Consider the following 18808-nt stretch of genomic DNA (forward strand, 5'->3'; position numbering starts at 1 on the left):
CTGGCTTCTTTTGACTCCCCTCAAAAGTTATACACCGTTAACTTATTTTTCTGACTCCTGTGAACTCATATGAGAAAATAATAATAAATACAGGATGGTTGTAATCACCACCACACTGTCCTTTACAGTGTGCATTAGTGACCTCCTGCATTGTCAGTTTGTGTTTTACGAATATTACCAAATTTAAGTTCTTGAATATATATTTTAATAATATTATTAATTAATAAAACTGCTTAAATAAAGTTATCAGGAGATTCATTCAGCTTCAGTTCTGTGAGTTTATGTCATCGAAAATTATTAATGTGCTTTGTGAATTTATTTTACAATGTTATGGCATCATTTTAAGGAAATGCACTGTCTTCTTTTATTAAACATTCTACATGTTTGATTTTTTTTCCCGGATTTATTTTTAAATCAGGGTTATAGCATTAATGTAAATGAAGGAATTTTTATTTTATTTGTTTATATTGGCTATTATTAGCCACTTGCTGTAAAAAAAAAAAAAAAAAAAAGGGTGTCTTTATGTTACGGATAAATAACGAAAGGGTAGCCATGTCTCCACCTTAGAAATCCCTTTACCTGTGTAATGACCCCTGGTCTGATCTGTAGAGGCTGGATGGCAGAGGCTTGTGTCACCAGTGGTACTGTACTTTCCATACGCACCGAGTATCCCGTTGGCTTTTTTGGGTTGGGTGGGAGACCTGTGACATGAGGTAGGTTTATTGTCATTAACTAAAACAATTTTCATTACTTGGGGGTGGGGGGGGGAAGCAAAAAAAAAAAATAATTAAATAAAATAATTAAAAAAATAAAACTATTATTTTCATTTGAAGCTGAATTAGTAAAATAACTCAAAATTATTAAAACAAGTGTGTTTTTAATACCACTAGGCAAAGGTATATTCAGAAAGTTATTCAATGGGAAAAAGTTCTCACCGGAAAAACTGATGTCAAATATTTAAGTGATTGAATTATTAATGTTTTATTTTATTTATTTAAGTGCTGTAAGAGTTTGGTTAATGCTTGCCATTGTACTTTAAGCTGTCCTGATGTCCTGGAATGATATTTATTTACAATTCTACAATAACATTTATACAGGATACACATGATTTGAATGCATGGAAAGTCTCCAAGACGGTTTTAATGAACAAAAAGAAGCCTTCAACCAAACTAAACCCCTGCATGTGCCTAAAAAGAACTCCAGTCTTTTATTATGAAATGCGTTTCTGCGCGTGCATTCGGCTGCTGTGTTGTTCACGTGTGCTGTTTAGATACCCGAGTAATTTTATTTTGACCGTCTCCGCACACATTATATTTGTCTGGTATATTTGGGCTTATCAGGTCAATTTGTCAAAACGTACAGTTTTCACACACAGTTGCTTGCTGGCTAAAAGCCTAATAAATGAGTAATATAACTGTTACTATGGACGAATCTACCCGAGCCTCTTCATATCTGGACGAGCCAGCAAACAGTCGGCTGTTTCTCGTCACAAGTAAAACCGTAACAGAAGAGATCATACGGGAGCATTTCACAGCTTTCGGGGAGATTCAGGACATTTGGGTGGTGAAAGACAAGCAGACGAAAGAGTCGAAAGGAGTGTCGTTTGTGAAATTCGCCAAATCGTCGCAAGCCTGCACTGCGATGGAGGAGATGCACGGCAGATGCCTGGCCGAAGGAGAATCTACCCGAGCCTCTTCATATCTGGACGAGCCAGCAAACAGTCGGCTGTTTCTCGTCACAAGTAAAACCGTAACAGAAGAGATCATACGGGAGCATTTCACAGCTTTCGGGGAGCTTCAGGACATTTGGGTGGTGAAAGACAAGCAGACGAAAGAGTCGAAAGGAGTGTCGTTTGTGAAATTCGCCAAATCGTCGCAAGCCTGCACTGCGATGGAGGAGATGCACGGCAGATGCCTGGCCGAAGGAGCCAAACCCATCAAGGTATTTTAATGCAACACCCGATTCAGCCACATTTACACTCTCATCAGCTCTCAGTGCTGGGTGTACGCTAAGCGTTTGGTGCTCGTCTAGGTCTTCATCGCTCAGTCCAGATCTTCTGGCAGCCACCGAGATGTGGAGGATGAGGAGCTCACCAGAATCTTTGTCATGATCCCGAGATCCTTCTCTGAGGAGGACTTAAAAGAAACATTTAAGGTATTTCTGATGGAAAAGCAAACGTCAACCCAAAATTAAAAAGGAAATACATTTTGTAAAGGTGTATGCAAATTTCTAGGACCAAAGTATGATGCCCCCCCAATAATAACAGTAATATATGGCTTATATAAGTGAAGACAATTTGGATGTGGCACACTTGAGGCATTTTCTGATGGACAATTGGGCGTATGTATAAAAACACGACACATTTTACCCCCAAATTAAAAGAAATAAAACGAGAAAATGTATTAGCATAAAGATGCATTAGTAATAGTACAATAATCATTTGTAATATAAATAAAATGGCTCATTTAGAAGAGAAAATGTGAATGTTGAGGTAGTGGAGCACACAGGACTTTCACCAAAATTACTGAGGAAGGTTTTTATTCTGAAGGACAGTTTGAAGAACACCCCAAAATCAATTATATTTGGCAAAAAGTCAAAGAAATGTGTTTTTAGCACCAATTTTAGTAATTAGTCATTGGGGAGGCAGTTTGATTCATTGTCATGAAATAATGCATGGGCCTAAAAACAAACAGGTTAAGCAAAACCTAATTTATTATTTAGTCTTTCATTAGATTTTTCGGTGAACTCAGACTTTCGTGATATTTTTTGTCAGTTTTTTCCTCTCTCTTTGCTGTCTCTTCCACAGGTGTATGGGGATATAGAGTACGCTATTATTATAAGGAATAAGACCACGGGTGAAAGCAAAGGTCTGGGTTACGTGAGATTCCACAAACCTTCGCAAGCCGCCAAAGCCATAGAAAACTGTGACAAGAGTAAGTCTGTCGTTTTCCCTACTTTGATGACTTGCTTTCAGATGCATTTGTAAGTTGTCCGTCTCTTGCAGCGTTCAGAGCTATTTTAGCTGAGCCCAGAACCAAAAATGCGTCAACAGACAACGACTATTTCAGCAACCCCAGATCGGAGCACTCTGGAAACGATTCAGGCTCCAACTCGTACACGTTTGGTGAGTATCCAGTCACTTCAAGTTTGGTTTCCGCCCATGCTTTTGTGTGGAAATGGCAGTGCCGTTTTTGGATGCCTGAGGGTTTAGCTTGATCGGTGCGTGGTTTCCTGCAGCACATGAGTCCAGCAGCTACGCCTCGGGGGACACGTGGAGCTCTGACGTCATCACGCGGTGCCTGCTGGTGTCGTCCCGGGTCGCGGTCACGCAGGAGCAGATCTGCGGTCTGTTTGACCTGATCCCGGGGATTGATTTCTGTGAGATGCAGAGAGATCAGTACGGCTTCAGCAAAGGTTATATATATACCACCCACTGCTCTACAATGTTTTTTCTACGCACAACCTTACTAAGTTTTTTTCCCCAAAATTAAAATTTTATCATAGTTAATTCACCATGAAATATCATATAAGTAGTCCATACGACATGTGGATTATACACTACCATTAAAAATTTTGGGGTCAGTTTTGTTTAAAATAAATTAATACTTTTACTCAGCAAGGGATGCATTATATTGATAAAAACAATAAAGACTTTTACAATCTTTCAAAATATTTCTGATTCAAATTAATGCTTCTTTTGAACTTTCTAAGCCGTTCTCATTGGCAAAAGAATTCGCATTGGCCAGTAAATTTTTTTTTTTTTTTATTCATCAGACTTTTTTTATAGTTATATTTATTTTTATATTATATATATATTTTAACCCTTGTGCTGTGCTGAAAAACCTTTACCTAATTTGGTGTTCCCTGCATTTTGAAAAATTGCTTGTAAATAAAATGCAATATTGTAACCAAATCTTGGATTTAATGATTTTATTTATTTATTTATTTATTTATTGGTTTTGTATTTCTTTTTGGAGCTGATTGGTTGTTGCCCTCATAGATCTAAGCTTATATACCTCAGTTTTTGAGTGAAAAAAAAAACTTTTTTTGTGGATTTTTTTTTTTGGCAATATTCACTCAAAAACTGAGTTGCATAAGCTTGATCAATGAGGCCTACGATTAATTAGTTCTCAAAATGAATACAAAACCTGTTCTAATTGAAAGAAAAAAAAACACGTTGACAATAAGAAGATTTGGTGATAATATAACATAATGAAAGATTTACAAGCAATTTTTAAAAGCCTGGTCAGTTTTGCTGATAGAACATTGAATCCAATATTTGGTAATAATATAGCATAACGAGACATTTATCAGCAATGTTTTGTAGGCTGGTCATTTTTGACGGGACAAAAAAGTATAAAAATTATCTAAATTTTGGGGGGAATTTGTTATACCCTCTGTGAGCAAATTCAGTAGGTTTTTGTCCAGTGTGATAACATTGACTAGCATTTTCGAGAAAAAGGAAGTTGCCTTCGTGTCAAAATGACTGGAACACAACATGAGGCTCAAGAAGATATTTTACTTCTCGTTTTACTCCAGTTTTCACGCTTTCCCCTACTAGCTGCAGCAGGATGCTTTGTTTTCAGGCGGGACAGTGACGTCACTGCATACCCTCTATAGAGCGACTCGATCCATGCCCTGATTATTAAACACTCATTCAGAGTCTTCAAGCGTAAGCGCTCTAATGCGGTCAGAGGACACAACATGCAGTCAGAATATATCTGCTTTAAACTTATTCTTAGCCTACGACTCAATCACTGGCATCAAGTGAAATCTGACAATTTATTAGTCAGTGGCTAATGACAGACATGATTTAGTCTCCTGGCACAAAGCTTGCTCACAAATGCGAATGATTTACTCGCAGTACAAATAATCCTGAATAAATGCATCAGCATGTTAGAATGATTTCTGAATCATCACAGGAATAAATTAAAAATATTAAAAATATATTAAAACAGTTATTTTAAATTGTAATAATACATCACAATATTACAGTTTTGACGATTTTTGATCAAATAAATGCAGTCCTGGTGAGCAGAAGAGACTTATTTCAAAAACCTTTAAAAATCTTACCGACCACAAACTTTTGAACTTAAATGTATACATTAAATATATATTAAAGTTAGGTTTATTCCTCAAACAAAGCTATCATATCACTTCAGAATGCTCTCACAGATGAAAGGGAGTCATGAGAGTTTTTAGCGACATAATGGAAAGGGTAAATGAGTAAAAGTGTCCTTTATCTCACAGTATGTGTGTGCTCTACAGGTCAGGTGGTGGTGCGGTATAATAACCTGGGCTCAGCGGTTTATGCTAAAGAGAAGCTGAATGGGTTTGAGTATCCGCCTGGTAACCGTCTCTCTGTAACTTACATAGACGATGGAGAGGACAGGACGAGGTAGAGTCCACTTTACATTCAACTCAAAGTACATACATGCTGCTTCATTAAAAATGCGTTTTGATTCCACAGATCCTCGTTAGCATTCACTTATTATAATTAGCTTGATAAATTCATTATTGCTTAAAGGGATAGTTCATCCAAAAATGAAAATTCTGTCATCATTTACGCAGCTTCAAGTTGTTCCAAACCGGTATGAGTTTCTGAACATAGAAGATATTTTGAAGAAACTGTTGATGGTAGCCATTGACTTCCATTGTATTTTTTTTCCCCTCCATACTATGGAAGTCAATGGATACTGACAACTGTTTCTTCAAAATATCTTCTTATGTTCAGCAGATGAAAGAAACTCATACAGGTTTGGAACAACTTCAGGGTTAGTAAATGATGACTATTTCATTTTTGGGTGAACTGTCCCTTTAACCTGCCTCTTCTGTTACATATGGGGCTGTGAGGAATACAGCCAAAAATCCACAGGAAATAGTACACCGTCTAGGTGCCTTTAGGTTACCGTTTTTAACACGCTTTCATTTGGGTCAAACTATTATATCGTTAGAGACTGTTTTAGATGCACAATATTAAATATGAAGCTGTAGCGTATCCAAGTGCAGGTTTTATTTGTTTTGTTGTCTGTGTTCAGTCCCGTGGGGAAGATGGCGATGCAGCTTGTGGCCGCTCAGATGATGTCTATGGTGTGGAACGGCCCTTCTGGTGCACAGCTAATGAAGACCAGTGCGGTGGGTAATGTGTCCGTACACAATTTCTTAAGATTAGTAAATTAGTCTCTAAATTAGTCATTTGTTTAGAAATTCTAATTTTGTGTTCCATGGAAGACAGAAAGTCGTACAGTTCTGGAACAAAGAAATATTTTCGTTATCGGGCAACTATTCCTTTATAAGCCATAGGTATCGCATTACAATTTTTGTACATGCTATTCTAGTTACATGATAATCAGTGATAACTCATATATGCCAAACATACACTACCTTTCAGAAGTTACAAAAACTATCTTTTGCCATCACAGGAATTAATTCCATTTTAAGATCTATTAAAATCACAGTTTTCACAGAAATATTAAGCTGCGCAACTGTTTTCCACATTGATAATAGTCAGAAATGTTTCTTGAGCAGCAAATTAGCATATTAGAATGATTTGACTGGAGTAATGATGCTGACAATTCTACTTTGCACCACAGGAATAAATTACATTTTAAAAATACATTGAAATAGAAAACAGTAACTTTAAATTTGAATAATTTTTCACAATATTACCGTTTATACTGCATTTTTGATCAGATAAATGCAGTCTTAGTGAGCATGAGAGATTTCTTTAAAAAAAAAAAAAATGCATCTAACCGACCACAAACTTTCGAATGGTGGTGCACAGGTTGCTGCTTATTGCTAAAAAAAATCCTTTTCATTTTACAAAAATCCATCCATTAGGCCATTACAAAGTGATAGTTCACCCAAAAATGAAAATTATTTATAATTTCATAATTTCCTCATCTGTCCTTTTTTTCTTCTTCCATGGAACACATTTTTAACATATTTTAGCTATTAATATGGTTATTTTTGTGGGGGTTTTGTCCAATAGAATGTGTTCTAGAAAAACCTTATACCACCTGCGAATGTCTAACAATAGCAAGTATCAAATCATGCGCTGTCTCTCATTCCACCTCTTTCACTATGTCATGAATCAGTATATTATGGACACTAGCAAGTGCCTTGATCCACTAAATCCTGGGACAGTGATGACTCGGTTTCCTGCAGCATGATAATGTAGTGACGCATAAAATAACTTTGTTGCTTTATGCTCCTTCTGGGGTGATTTTTGTTTGTCGTGCATCTTTGTTGTTAAAGAGCACAGCGTCATCATGATATACTATGTGCTCGTCCTCCATTTACATTGTCTTGAGAAACATGATGAAAACATGATGTTGTTGGAGATCAGAAGTCATCAAACTGAATGTTGACAAGTGTTTATTGTGTCCTGTGTTCCTGTAGGGCTACACAGCGGCCCCTGTACCTCAGAAAGCACGTGTGCAGACCGATGTAGCTCTGCCTCCTCTGAAGAAACTGGTGGCGTCTGACAGCGTGGTGAAGGAGAGGCTCTTTGTCATCTTCAACCCCTCGCCTCTGCCTGTGGATGTGCTGGAGGACGTGTTCTGGTGTGTGTGTGTGTGTGTCTTCATGATTGATTTACACACTTCCTCTGATGGTGTTGGACCGATGTAGTGTACTGTGTCTGAGTGAATGTGTATATTTTCCTTAAGTTTTATTCCGAAATGACATGAACATACATATACACACACACACACGGTCAAATGTTTGGCAAAATGATGGGTTTTTTTAATGTTTCAATGTAATTTAAGTGTTAATGTCTCTTAATGTGCACCAAGGCTGCACATAAGTAAAATAAGTTTAAAAAAAAACTGTTGTGAAAATATTGTGAAAACTGTATGTGAAATATTATAACCATTTAAACGAACAATTTTCTATTTTAATATATTGTAAAATGTAATTTATTTCTGTGATCAAAGCTGAATTTTCAGCATCATTACTCCAGTCTTCAGTGTCACATGATCCTTCAGAAATCATGCTAATATGCTGATTTGCTGCTCAAGAAACAATTATTTCTTTTTATTATCAGTGCTGAAAACAGTTGTGCTGCTTCAAATTTTTAGTGGAAATTGTGATACATTTTCAGGATTATTTGATGAATAGAAAGTTCAAAAGAACATCATTTATTTGAAATGGAAATTAGCCCATAAATTACTCACCCTCAAGTCATCCTAGGTGTATATGACTTTCTTCTTTCAGACGAACAGCTTCCGTGTACAACTGTTGGCACAAGCTACATTAAAGTGATTATTACGTTTTGAATATGGATATTTTTCTTACAAAAACGCATCGATTCGCTACAGGAGGCCTTTGTTCACCCCCCGGAGCCGTGTGTGAGACTTTTTATTAAGGATGGGTGCTTTTTATTTAACTTCTTTTGGACTGATGCATGACAATGATTTGGAATTATTTCTGTGACACTGAAGACTGGAGTAATGCCTGCTGAAAATTCAGCTTTGCCATCACTGGAATAAGTTACATTTTAAAAATATATATTACGTAGATATTAACATAGAAAACCATTTTAAATTGTAATAATTTCACAATTTTACTGTATTGCTGTTTTACTGTATTATCTAATAAATGCAGCCTTGGTGAGCAAAAGAGACTTTAATCAGGAACATTAAAAATTTTTTAAATATTCCAAACTGTTGACCAGTTGTGTATTTGAAATTACAGTATGCATGTATCACACTCCTTCCTCGTCTCTTAATCTGCAGTAGATTTTTTTAAAGAGTTATATTTGGTAAGTTTGATTCATTTCCTTGAACCAATTGAAAACAATTAATTTGTGTTTACGAACGAATAGTTTAAAATGGTTTACGAACAATTCAGAGTGTGTGTGTGTGTGTTCTCTCCATGCAGTCGTTTCGGTTCCCTGATGGAGGTTTACTTGGTTACGGGCCGGAATGTGGGATACATAAAGTATGCAGACCGGAAACCTGCTTACAATGCCATAGCACTGCTGCATGGAAAAGTGATTAACGGCATCAAGATGAAGGTCATGCTGGCAGACCCACCGAAAGAGGAATCTCACAAACGCCAGAGAACTTACTGACCTTTGACCTTACCACAGACACAGGTAAGTCAGCTCAGTAGGTAAGACAGACTAACTCTTCACATATTTATGAATCCACCACAACATTCTGTTATTTCTGCAACAAATAAAGTCAATCCAGAAACGGGATGAAAATTATGACCGATTTTGTTATACTCCATATAATGTTGTCGTTGAGAGTGAATTTGCTCCAGAATAAGTTAATGACTTGAGACATGATGTACCTTTGACAGCTAAACCGCCCGCTTATATACTACCTGGAGAAACAATCCTACTTATAAATGTTTTAACATCTTCATCTCTTTTGGACTAATTACATGAAAGGATTTGTTTGTCTTTCTATACCAGTCAGACAACATGTCATTCAAAGCATTCAGTGCTTTGAACATCATAATCTGTCCTCTACCATTGATGTGAGATCATAAAATGATTGTGTGGCATTTGAAATCAGTTTTATGTCAGTGTGTAATTTCACTGGCACTAGTGGCAGAAAATGGAATTACACTTGTTCTTTCAGCAGCCTGACAGATTTTTAAAAACATTTATGACAGAAATCTCTTATGTTCAGCAAAGGCTACACTTATTTAATCAATAATACGGTAAAAAAAAAAACATTATTAGTGAGAATTATCATAACCATTTAAAGTAACTGTGTTCTATTTTAATGTTCTAAAGTGTTATTTATTCCTGTGATGCAAAGCTGAACTTTCAGCAGCCGTTAATCCAGTCTTCAGTGATCCTTCAGAAACTATGTAGTCACTTTTCCTCCTTTGCTTTAGTGCAACAAAATGAAGAGTACAGGATGCTCATTAGGAGTGTAATTGATGCTTTATTTGTGTATTTTATCATTCATGTGCTGCCACAGAGACTTACAGGATGTTTGTTTGTAGCCATCATCCCATAAACTGGCTAAATGAATAGTGTTAAAGATGTACAAACTAAATTGCAAAATCAACACTCACAATTAAAACATAATTATGATCAACAGCAATAGGCTTTTGCCATGATTCTTTAAAAATAAATCACAGTAACTCTGACATGACTCGAAGGGAGTAAATGCACTGAAAAACTTTCGAAGTTAAAGGGGTCATATGATGCTTTTTTAAAGATCATTATTTTGTGTATTTGGTGTAACAGAATATGTTGGCATGCTTTAAACGACCCATCATTCAAAATAATTTTCAGCAGTTCCTCAAGATTTTGGACTTGTATAACAGTGACTATGCTGTGTTTGTTCTTACAGAGGTTTAGATGACATGACGCATGACCCCGACATGACAGGACTAGACCTCATAACGACGGACACTGACTGCCGTACTGCCGTTTCAGTTCTTTAATAACAAAGAAAGTGTTTTTACTTTCTCTCTTTTTTCTTGTCTGCTGTTAGCCAACTGCCAGCAATTGAGGCACCTTAAGCACTCACTATTTTCAACGTATTTAATTTTATTGACAAATTGTATGGACTTCTTTTGTGTTCCACATTGTCATACAGGTTTGACAAAAGGTTGAGTAAATGATGACAGAATCGTTTCATGTTTGAGTGAACTATCCCATTTAACAGAGGTGACAGACAAAGCTTCAGAAGAGTTTGAGTTCATGCATGGCCTCTGTATGTATCTGATGTGTATGCAAATAAAAAAGAGTTTGACAAGTGAAGCTGTTTTAAATGGCCTGTTTATTTCTTATTGATGGTTAATTGCTGGTGCTCTGTCAACGTTTGAACTGAGAGAATGGTGCAATATCTTATACGGGCCATGAAGTAACAGATCTGCATGAGTAAAAGTACAGGGCTCGTAAGTCAACCTGTTTTATTTCATAATGTGATTCATGTCAGTGGGAAATGCGACGTTCACACAGCGAGGGGATAAATGTGACTTTAAAGTCATTGCAGCAGCATTGCATCTTAATTTTGTAAATGCAGTGTGATGCAGTGCTCTTCTCTGTCCAGCAGGTAGAGGCATTCTGATGGTTTGATTTGAAAGCTTCAGTAATTAGCTGTCGGGTCATTTTAAAAACAAAAATCAGATCAAATGTGCTGTATTGTCTTGTATTGTTATTACTATTTTGCATTAAAATTTAATAATGACATTGGATTAGAAATCACTCAAAGTTATTAATAAAATTAGATTAGATACTATGCATATATCAAACAACTTTGGCTATTCAGAGTAGCTTATTACAGTACCATATTACTCGTAATGTTTTCACAGACTGCAGTATGAATCTCTGCATTCTCTGAAGACCTCATTGATGTAATTCATTTGCCAAGATGAACAGTGCACAAGAGAGCTCACTTGCTTTATACAGTAACCACAGTGCAATTCATTTGAGTTTCCATTTATTGACTTTTTGGCTGGACTGCTGAAAATGAAAACGAAAATGAAAAATTGGACACAAAAATAAAACATGGTATTTATTTCTGAAACTATAGCCACGGGGTCATGTGACCACAATGCACACTGAATATTGCATCCTGTTGAAAATATCTTGCTATTTTTTAAAAATGTCACATGGTACATTATGTACAGTATGCACATATGCAGGAAAATAACATTCAGTTCAAGATAGCCACAGATATTTATTTTAATCATTTATCAGGGTTCAAATGTGCAATTTCAGGTTCAGGTCTTATTAGACTTTTATAATACTTTAATTAGTTTTTTTACGCAATGTAATCCATTTAATAAGCTTTGTTAACTTATTAAAAGATTTTTAAGATCATTATTGTTAAAGGCACAATATGTAATTTTCGCCGCTAGAGGGCGCGTATTCAAAATAAACAAATAGACAAAGGCGTAGTTTGATGACGCTGCGAGTGAATGTGGAATCATGGGAGTTGTGGTCTTCATCCCCACAGCCGATGCAATCCGATGGGACTCGGGCAGAAATCATGTTCATGGATGAGCGAATGATTTATTAACATAGTAGAATGAAGCAGGGTGAGGCTGAAAGCCGTCGAAGCAAGTCAGCAAAATATATAACACTGTTCTAGTGGTTTCTGGATATTTTAATTAAAAAATCGTACATATTGTGCCTTTAATAACTCATTAAAGTTCAAATAAGTTTTTATACTTTTTTGATAAAAAGTGACTATTGGAACGTATGTGACCTGTGCACAGGACATGCTGATAGGATGCCCCAGTCAGCAAATTTCCTTTGGCCCGGATCTGGCCCAAATCTACAGCTAAAGTGTGGCCCAGATTAGTATGTGTTCGCCGGCCCAAAATTGGCCCATATGTTTTTAGCCAGAACTGAACCAAACCAGTGCCATAACTCTGCCTATCATGAGCCAAGTAATACATTTTTATGTGGCCCATATATGGGCCTTGTATTTCATTTTAGTGATGAATATTTTCAATAAAATGACTTTAAAATAACAAAATATCACTTACCTGAAGCAACTGTGTGACGGAAAATCCATGAAAGAAGAAGATTGCCGCCTTTCGGTCAAATAGGCGCGGTAGTCGTAGCAACGAGGTGTGGCCTGCCGGACATCTGCCAAACTTGATGCGTTTTCCAAGTGTAATCCAAATGTTAGCCAGAAGTCGATGTTTACCAATGTCAGCCATAGCTAAACCTTACTTGGTTCTTATGTGTTTTTTGTTATCTGGACCATATACCTCAAAAGGAGCTGTGAACCAAGCAAACATTTCCCGCAAATTCTAAACATATGGCAAAACATATATGGTAACAATCTGGCCCATATCTGTTCAGCCATGCCATATCTAAGCCATATATGCCAGCTATCGGCCACATTTGGCCCAAAGGTTCTTGCTATCTGGATGTTTGATAATTCGGTTTGCAGTCCTTTGTGAAGAGATTCAGAATGGCAGATAAATAGGAGTAAAATAAGGTCTGAGGTTTGCATGTCTGATTGTGTTGTAGAACAAACCCATAAAGTTCTAAGGATTACGTTCTTAAAATGTTCCAGACGGAATCCATCGCGGAGTCCAGGCTCCTGGTTTTGCGTCTCACCAGCGTCCAGTGTTTCGGGATGAGATCCGGTCCGGTCTTTACCGCAGACCTCAGTTCACCGTTACCGCAGCATCCGTATAAACTGCCTTCAAATCCAGTCGTACACAGCACTTTTCACTCACTTTCTTCACCTAACCGTGACATTCTCCTCCAATTTATCTGTGATTTACCTGCGGGGACCGAGCGGGATGAAAAACCTTTAACCGCGACTAACGTTACAGCTCCGCTTATTCTCAGCATCGGGTTTCTTCTGCGCCAAGAAATGATGTGGACACCGAACCGCTGGTACGTACTGCTTCCGTTGCGTGGTTTTTATTCGTTTTCACCCACCGACGGCTAATTTCCGTCATTACCGAGAGGTCCGGTGTCCTATAGATATCGATAAGCTGATTATAATGGATGAACGGCAGCCACGCATCTTCGCAGATGGGAAAGTCTCCTCTAGAGTTAGTTATTCCTCCGCTTATTACTGTATGCCACTCATACATGCGAAGACTGTAGGTATTGTGATTTATTTTGGGTCTCGTATGCTGTGTTTCCTCAGACCGTTGCGGAGAGCCGGACCCCATAGGATCCCATTGATCCGGGCGAAACTCAAAACCCTTGTTTATCTGATCGTGCTGTACCGAAATGCTGTTATGCTGCGCGTAATAAACACCTGTCTGCTTGAGTTTTAATGCTCCAGGCTTTAGTAGAGGAGAACATCAGGCTGGTAACGTTAATACCTGATTAGGTGAGGATCTAGGAGGAAACTGGACCCTGCTGCCCACGACCGGGTGACTTTTTAGGGATCAAAAACCCAAGGTTAGGCGGTGACATTGCGGTGTGTCTTACAGGGACACTAGTATTTCCTTAAATTAAGTTGCTGTGATAAAACTGACGTTTTGAGCAGTTGCTAAGTTAATTCTAAGGTGGCTAGTTTGACTTTATAGTCAGTGGGGTTTGGTGAGTCCTCTAGTTTAACTCTCTGTGATCCACAGTACAGCGGCAGCATCAAAAACTCAACACATCTGCTCTTTTGATAGAGCCTGTGTGTGTTTATTTGGTAATTAGCACTTTTATCCTGATATTTAAACTGTAATCGTATACCTAACCTCATGGCTTTCCAAACCAGGATGTTTCTTCTGTGGAACACAAAAGGAGACATTTAGTAGAATGTCCAGGCTGCTCTGTATAATGAGAGTAAAAGGGGGCTGTCAGGCTCCACAAATATCATAAAAGCACAAATAAAAATGGCCCATATGATTGTATGGTCATGCACAGCTTCAATGATGGGAACACAATTAACGACAAACATTATTTTCAGGCTTCGCTTTCTTATTATATTTTACATGCAGTGTCATTTTATTTTTTATATACTATTGTAGTACTAATATTTTGAATTAGCTCTTATTTTTATATATATATTTTGTATTTTTATGTGCTTTTATTTTTTTATTAGTTGTTTTAATATTTCTATTTAGCTTATATTTTATTTCAGTTACCGATTTAATTTTTTTAATATAATATTAAATGTTTTTATGTTAGTTAACAATAACAGCACTGTTTCAGCCTCATCTCGGTTTGATGGCAAGGCAGTGGTGTACAACTGTGTGTGGTCAGGTTGCATTGCGAGTTGTTATAATATTGTTAGTTAAGAATTTTAACTCTGTCATTTGCATTTTGCAAGTCTTTTATTTCTTAAGTGCATTATGTTATTATAATTATATAATTAAGGCTCATTTTGGACATGTGTGTATGTAGGTGGACCTCACAGCTAGTCATTCAAAAATATTTTCTTCTGTGTTCCATAGTATTTTAAATGACCTCTTATTAGTTTTAGTATTTTTATATGCTTTTTTAATGTCTTTTTATTTTTAATTCATTTGTACTTAAGTTTTAGTTGTAGTAATTTTAGTACTTCAAATTAAACTTTTAATTGAAGTTAGTACAAGCGGTCACATTTAGCATTTGTCTGCAATTTTCCATGGGTGAAATTGAAAGTTGGTCACAGCAGTTCACTGGACTGTTTAACAGAAAGTTGCTTGGTTTGAAAGGTACTGCTGTGCGACCTGCGCTTCTTACATGTCTGTTGACAACGGACAGCGGACCTTTTTTGACTGTGAAATTTCACCAAAATTTCAGAATTTAAATATTTGGCTAATGTGACTGTGCATTCAGGCTTGAAAAAAAAAAATCATTTTTGGGTGAATTTTGCCTTCAATGCTTACAGTTGGGGTTTTCAACACACCCCTACACATAAGTATTAGCAATAATAATAGTGGTGGTTGTCTTAGCAAACAGCACTAATTAGTGTGCTGTGTTGGAGTTTCCCAGCATGTGTGTGTTTTTGAGCTGAGCAGCAGTGGTTTTTATAAGAGGGCTACTCTAGTACTCTGGCCGACCCACGCTCTATGGTGGGGTGTTCCACCTAAAAGAACAAAAGCTACATCCTGATCAATAAAAGCAATGAGTTTAATCGCCAGTGCGCTGTGTGCTTGTCTGAGTGTGTCTGTCATGTGCTGCCTCGCTCTAATCCAGAGTTTTCATAGAACCGCTTGATTCTTCCCGTATCTTGGCTGGTGTCTTTCACGGGACGTTATCCTGCTTTACAGAGGGCTGGACTGAGCCGGGTTCAGCAGGTTGATTAGTGTGTCCATCTGTTCGCTGTCAGCCTTTGTGTTTACTGGAGTTTTTACATGCTCTGCCAGTGAACTCCTCAGACAGGTTGAAGCAGTGCGATAAGAAAAGCTCTGTACTCTGTGCCCACTTGTTGTTTATTTGGAAAATATGGAAAGCAAAAAAGAAATGATTTGTTTCACAGCAAATGCTGTTTGTTACTGTCATTCTGAGCCAATCAAATTTTTAGTTCTTGAATTATTTGGGACAATATTGTTGCTACTATCAGACAGTACTGTCACACTGTAAAAGTTTTGCCAAAATTTTGCCGTTTGAGAGGCCCTGAAAAGATGCTTTTATTCTAGTATCCAGTGCTAGGGTTGCAAAGGGGTGGAAAATTTCCGGAAACTTTCCAAAAATCCCTGGAATATTACAAAAAAACCTGGAAAGTTTCCAGAATTTCTGGAATATTAAATATATAAAATCCGAAATTTACTGGAAATTTTCCACCTTTTTGCAACCCTAGCAGTGACAAAACTTTATTTCGTCTTTGTATCATAAAAGAAGATATTTTGAGAAATATGAAAGATGGATTTCATGATTATTTGCAGATCCATTGACCTCTATTATTAATAAGCCTACTAAGCTCAGAACCCAATGAACCTCATATAAAACATCATGAACTGAATTCATTGCTCAGAACATGGTTGTTTCGTTGTTCTGCGAATTGAGTCATTTCAATAGAAATCCACTTGATCTGGAATTTTCTTTGAGAGCTTGTTGCATTGACCAACAGAAAGCTGCTTGGTTTGAAAATGACTTTTTGTGTGAGATTTGCTTCATGCGTCACTACACTGTTGACAATAGACAATGGACCTCTTTTGGCCTGCAAAATTTGGTTGAAATTCTACTAATGTGACCACAACTTTAGTCAGAAGCTGCAGATTTGCTGTTGAGTGTCATAAAGTCTTCACTGCACTATCCTTCAGTAATAGCAATTAAAGGGGTCATCGGATGCTACATGCACTTTTACAAGCTGTTTGAACTGAAATGTGTGTTGGCAGTGTGTGTACACAACCACCTTAAAATGATAAAAATCCACCCAGTGTTTTTTTTTTTTACTCAAATCTCTCCTAAGCGATTGAGGTGTTCTGTTGTTGGATGTAATAATGAACATAACAGTCGTCATTTACTCCCGACATCTGATCGCAGTGGATTACGTTTGTTTTTGAAGGGAATGCGCCCCCGATCTGCCTAAATGCATCTATGTTCGCGCTAGTGTTGTCACGGTACCAAAATTGCAGTATTCGGTACCAATACCAGTGAAAATCCACGGTTCTCGGTACCAATTTCGGTACCAAAGCAAAACACAAAAACATGCTAATTAAAAAATTACTATACTTTCATTTAATCCAAACTGTGTACATATTTAATTTTAAAGGGCTTTTGAAACCCTAGAGTTATTCAGCGAAGAATAATAACTAAGTTAGCTTAAAAAAAAAAAAAAGCCCAGAACTGCTTTTCTGACTGATATGACACAAACAATGTTAACCATTTGTACATTCTCTAACACGCATATTTTAGATTCACAATTCATTAAAAGTTATAGGAGCATTAAATAGTTAATAAAGAAACTTCATTCTAATGCTCATTATATTAGCGTTAGCCACGGTTATGCTAATGATTAACTACTCTAATAACAGCATTCATTTCAATCCGACATTCAAATTAAAATATTGAATAATATTCATAACAGAAGCGGTGTTTCCCTCAGACTTGCACTCTATTTGTGGCGGCATATATATGCAAATTTATTTTCTGGCAGCAGGAGGCTCTTGTAGAGCGGGAGGGATAAAGGTTTCCCCGGTAACAGCTGTACACAAAGCAGCGCTCTGCTCACAAACATTACAGGCAAGATGAAATGAAAATGACATCCATAATTTTCTGAAGACAGTCGGTTTCCTTCAGAAATACAGTGAGGGAAATTCTACAGAACGGCTTGCTCTGAAAAGAGCTGTTTTTGACAGGGTAAAAAAGGTGTTTTTTTACACTACCATTGAGAAATTTTAACCAAACTATGTTACAGACTTTTCATTAAGACCCTAAAGAATCATATCAACTTGTGGAAAATGGGCATCCTATGACCCCTTTAAAAATAATTTTTGCAACACCTGCATTAGATTGTGACATTTTCTAAGCAGTATCTAAACTAACATTATTTCCTCACAGGGATTAGATGGGGTGAGTTTCTGAACACCTATCAGGCAACATTGACATGTTCTGTAAATGTGCATGTTTGTGTGTTCATATATTCATCTGTCAGATGAATCAGATTGTAGTCAAACTGTTTTGGAGTATGTTTTGTTCTCTTAAAGTTACAGTATGTTTAACTTGTATTTTGAATGATAAAGCAAATTCATGATATCAGGAATGCATTGTTTTTAATTTTAATCTAGTTTGGTTACCTTCTCCAGATGGCACCTCATACATCATCCATGGCATGTTGTCTAAGGCTAAGTTTAAGATTAGCACAGATATATTTTCACTCTGAATGAGCGCTTGAGAGTTTCGCTCTCCGTCAAGCGATCTGTGCTATTTTCCGATTCATCTCAATGGATGCGCAGCGCACCTGTATTTGACGTACCGTAAATTCTAGTGTGAAGGCGCACGACTCGTCATCGCTTTGCTGAGATCACTGTTTCTCACACACACGCAAAGAGAGAGAGAGAGTCTTACATACCATGCAGAAGTGACACGCTTTCTATTTTTCTGTCAAAATAACGGAGTTCATTAGAATTATTCAGCTTTTAAGAAGAAGCAGAAGATATGCCGGTTTCTCCGGTAGTGGGCGGAGCTAATGTGCAAACGGCAATCTCATTGGCTGGCGATCAACTTATCATCCCTGTTTTTGAATTCATGAACCCAGAGACTCATTAAAGGGTCATGAAACCCCAGACTACTTTTTCTGAGATTTTAGCAGAGGTGTTTGTGTTGCACATCATAGAAGACAATGTTAGCATCCGATAATTTTAACTGTTGGAGAAAACTGGTTAATTTTAAGCTTTTTTGCACTATTTTCATCTTCCGGGTTTAAAATCTACATCGTGTTGACGTCACAATGTGACGTGGCAATGGACTATAGTACATCGATGATGCGTC

General features: G+C 37.1%; 2 protein-coding genes across 2 annotated transcripts in view; both read left to right on the top strand.

The window, feature by feature from the left end:
- The first annotated feature begins 1422 nt into the window (after positions 1 to 1422).
- Positions 1423 to 10510, top strand: LOC107752596 (RNA-binding protein 45-like). The gene is made up of 10 exons (XM_016568608.1): positions 1423 to 1941; positions 2032 to 2154; positions 2807 to 2933; positions 3005 to 3124; positions 3238 to 3414; positions 5269 to 5398; positions 6039 to 6135; positions 7402 to 7565; positions 8884 to 9100; positions 10320 to 10510. Exons 1-9 carry the CDS (start codon positions 1423 to 1425, stop codon positions 9074 to 9076), a joined length of 1650 nt encoding a protein of 549 aa, XP_016424094.1. The 3' UTR covers positions 9077 to 9100; positions 10320 to 10510.
- A 2532-nt stretch (positions 10511 to 13042) lies between these two features.
- The window catches only part of osbpl6 (oxysterol binding protein-like 6), a 72287-nt gene continuing 66521 nt past the window's right edge, over positions 13043 to 18808 (top strand). The window contains exon 1 of the mRNA XM_016568580.1: positions 13043 to 13336. The gene's annotated coding sequence lies outside the window, so the exon portion shown is untranslated. The remainder of the gene's footprint in view (positions 13337 to 18808) is intronic.

The sequence above is a fragment of the Sinocyclocheilus rhinocerous genome, unplaced genomic scaffold, assembly GCF_001515625.1.
Source record: "Sinocyclocheilus rhinocerous isolate Xijiao unplaced genomic scaffold, SAMN03320098_v1.1 scaffold1222, whole genome shotgun sequence".
Lineage (NCBI taxonomy): Eukaryota > Metazoa > Chordata > Actinopteri > Cypriniformes > Cyprinidae > Sinocyclocheilus > Sinocyclocheilus rhinocerous.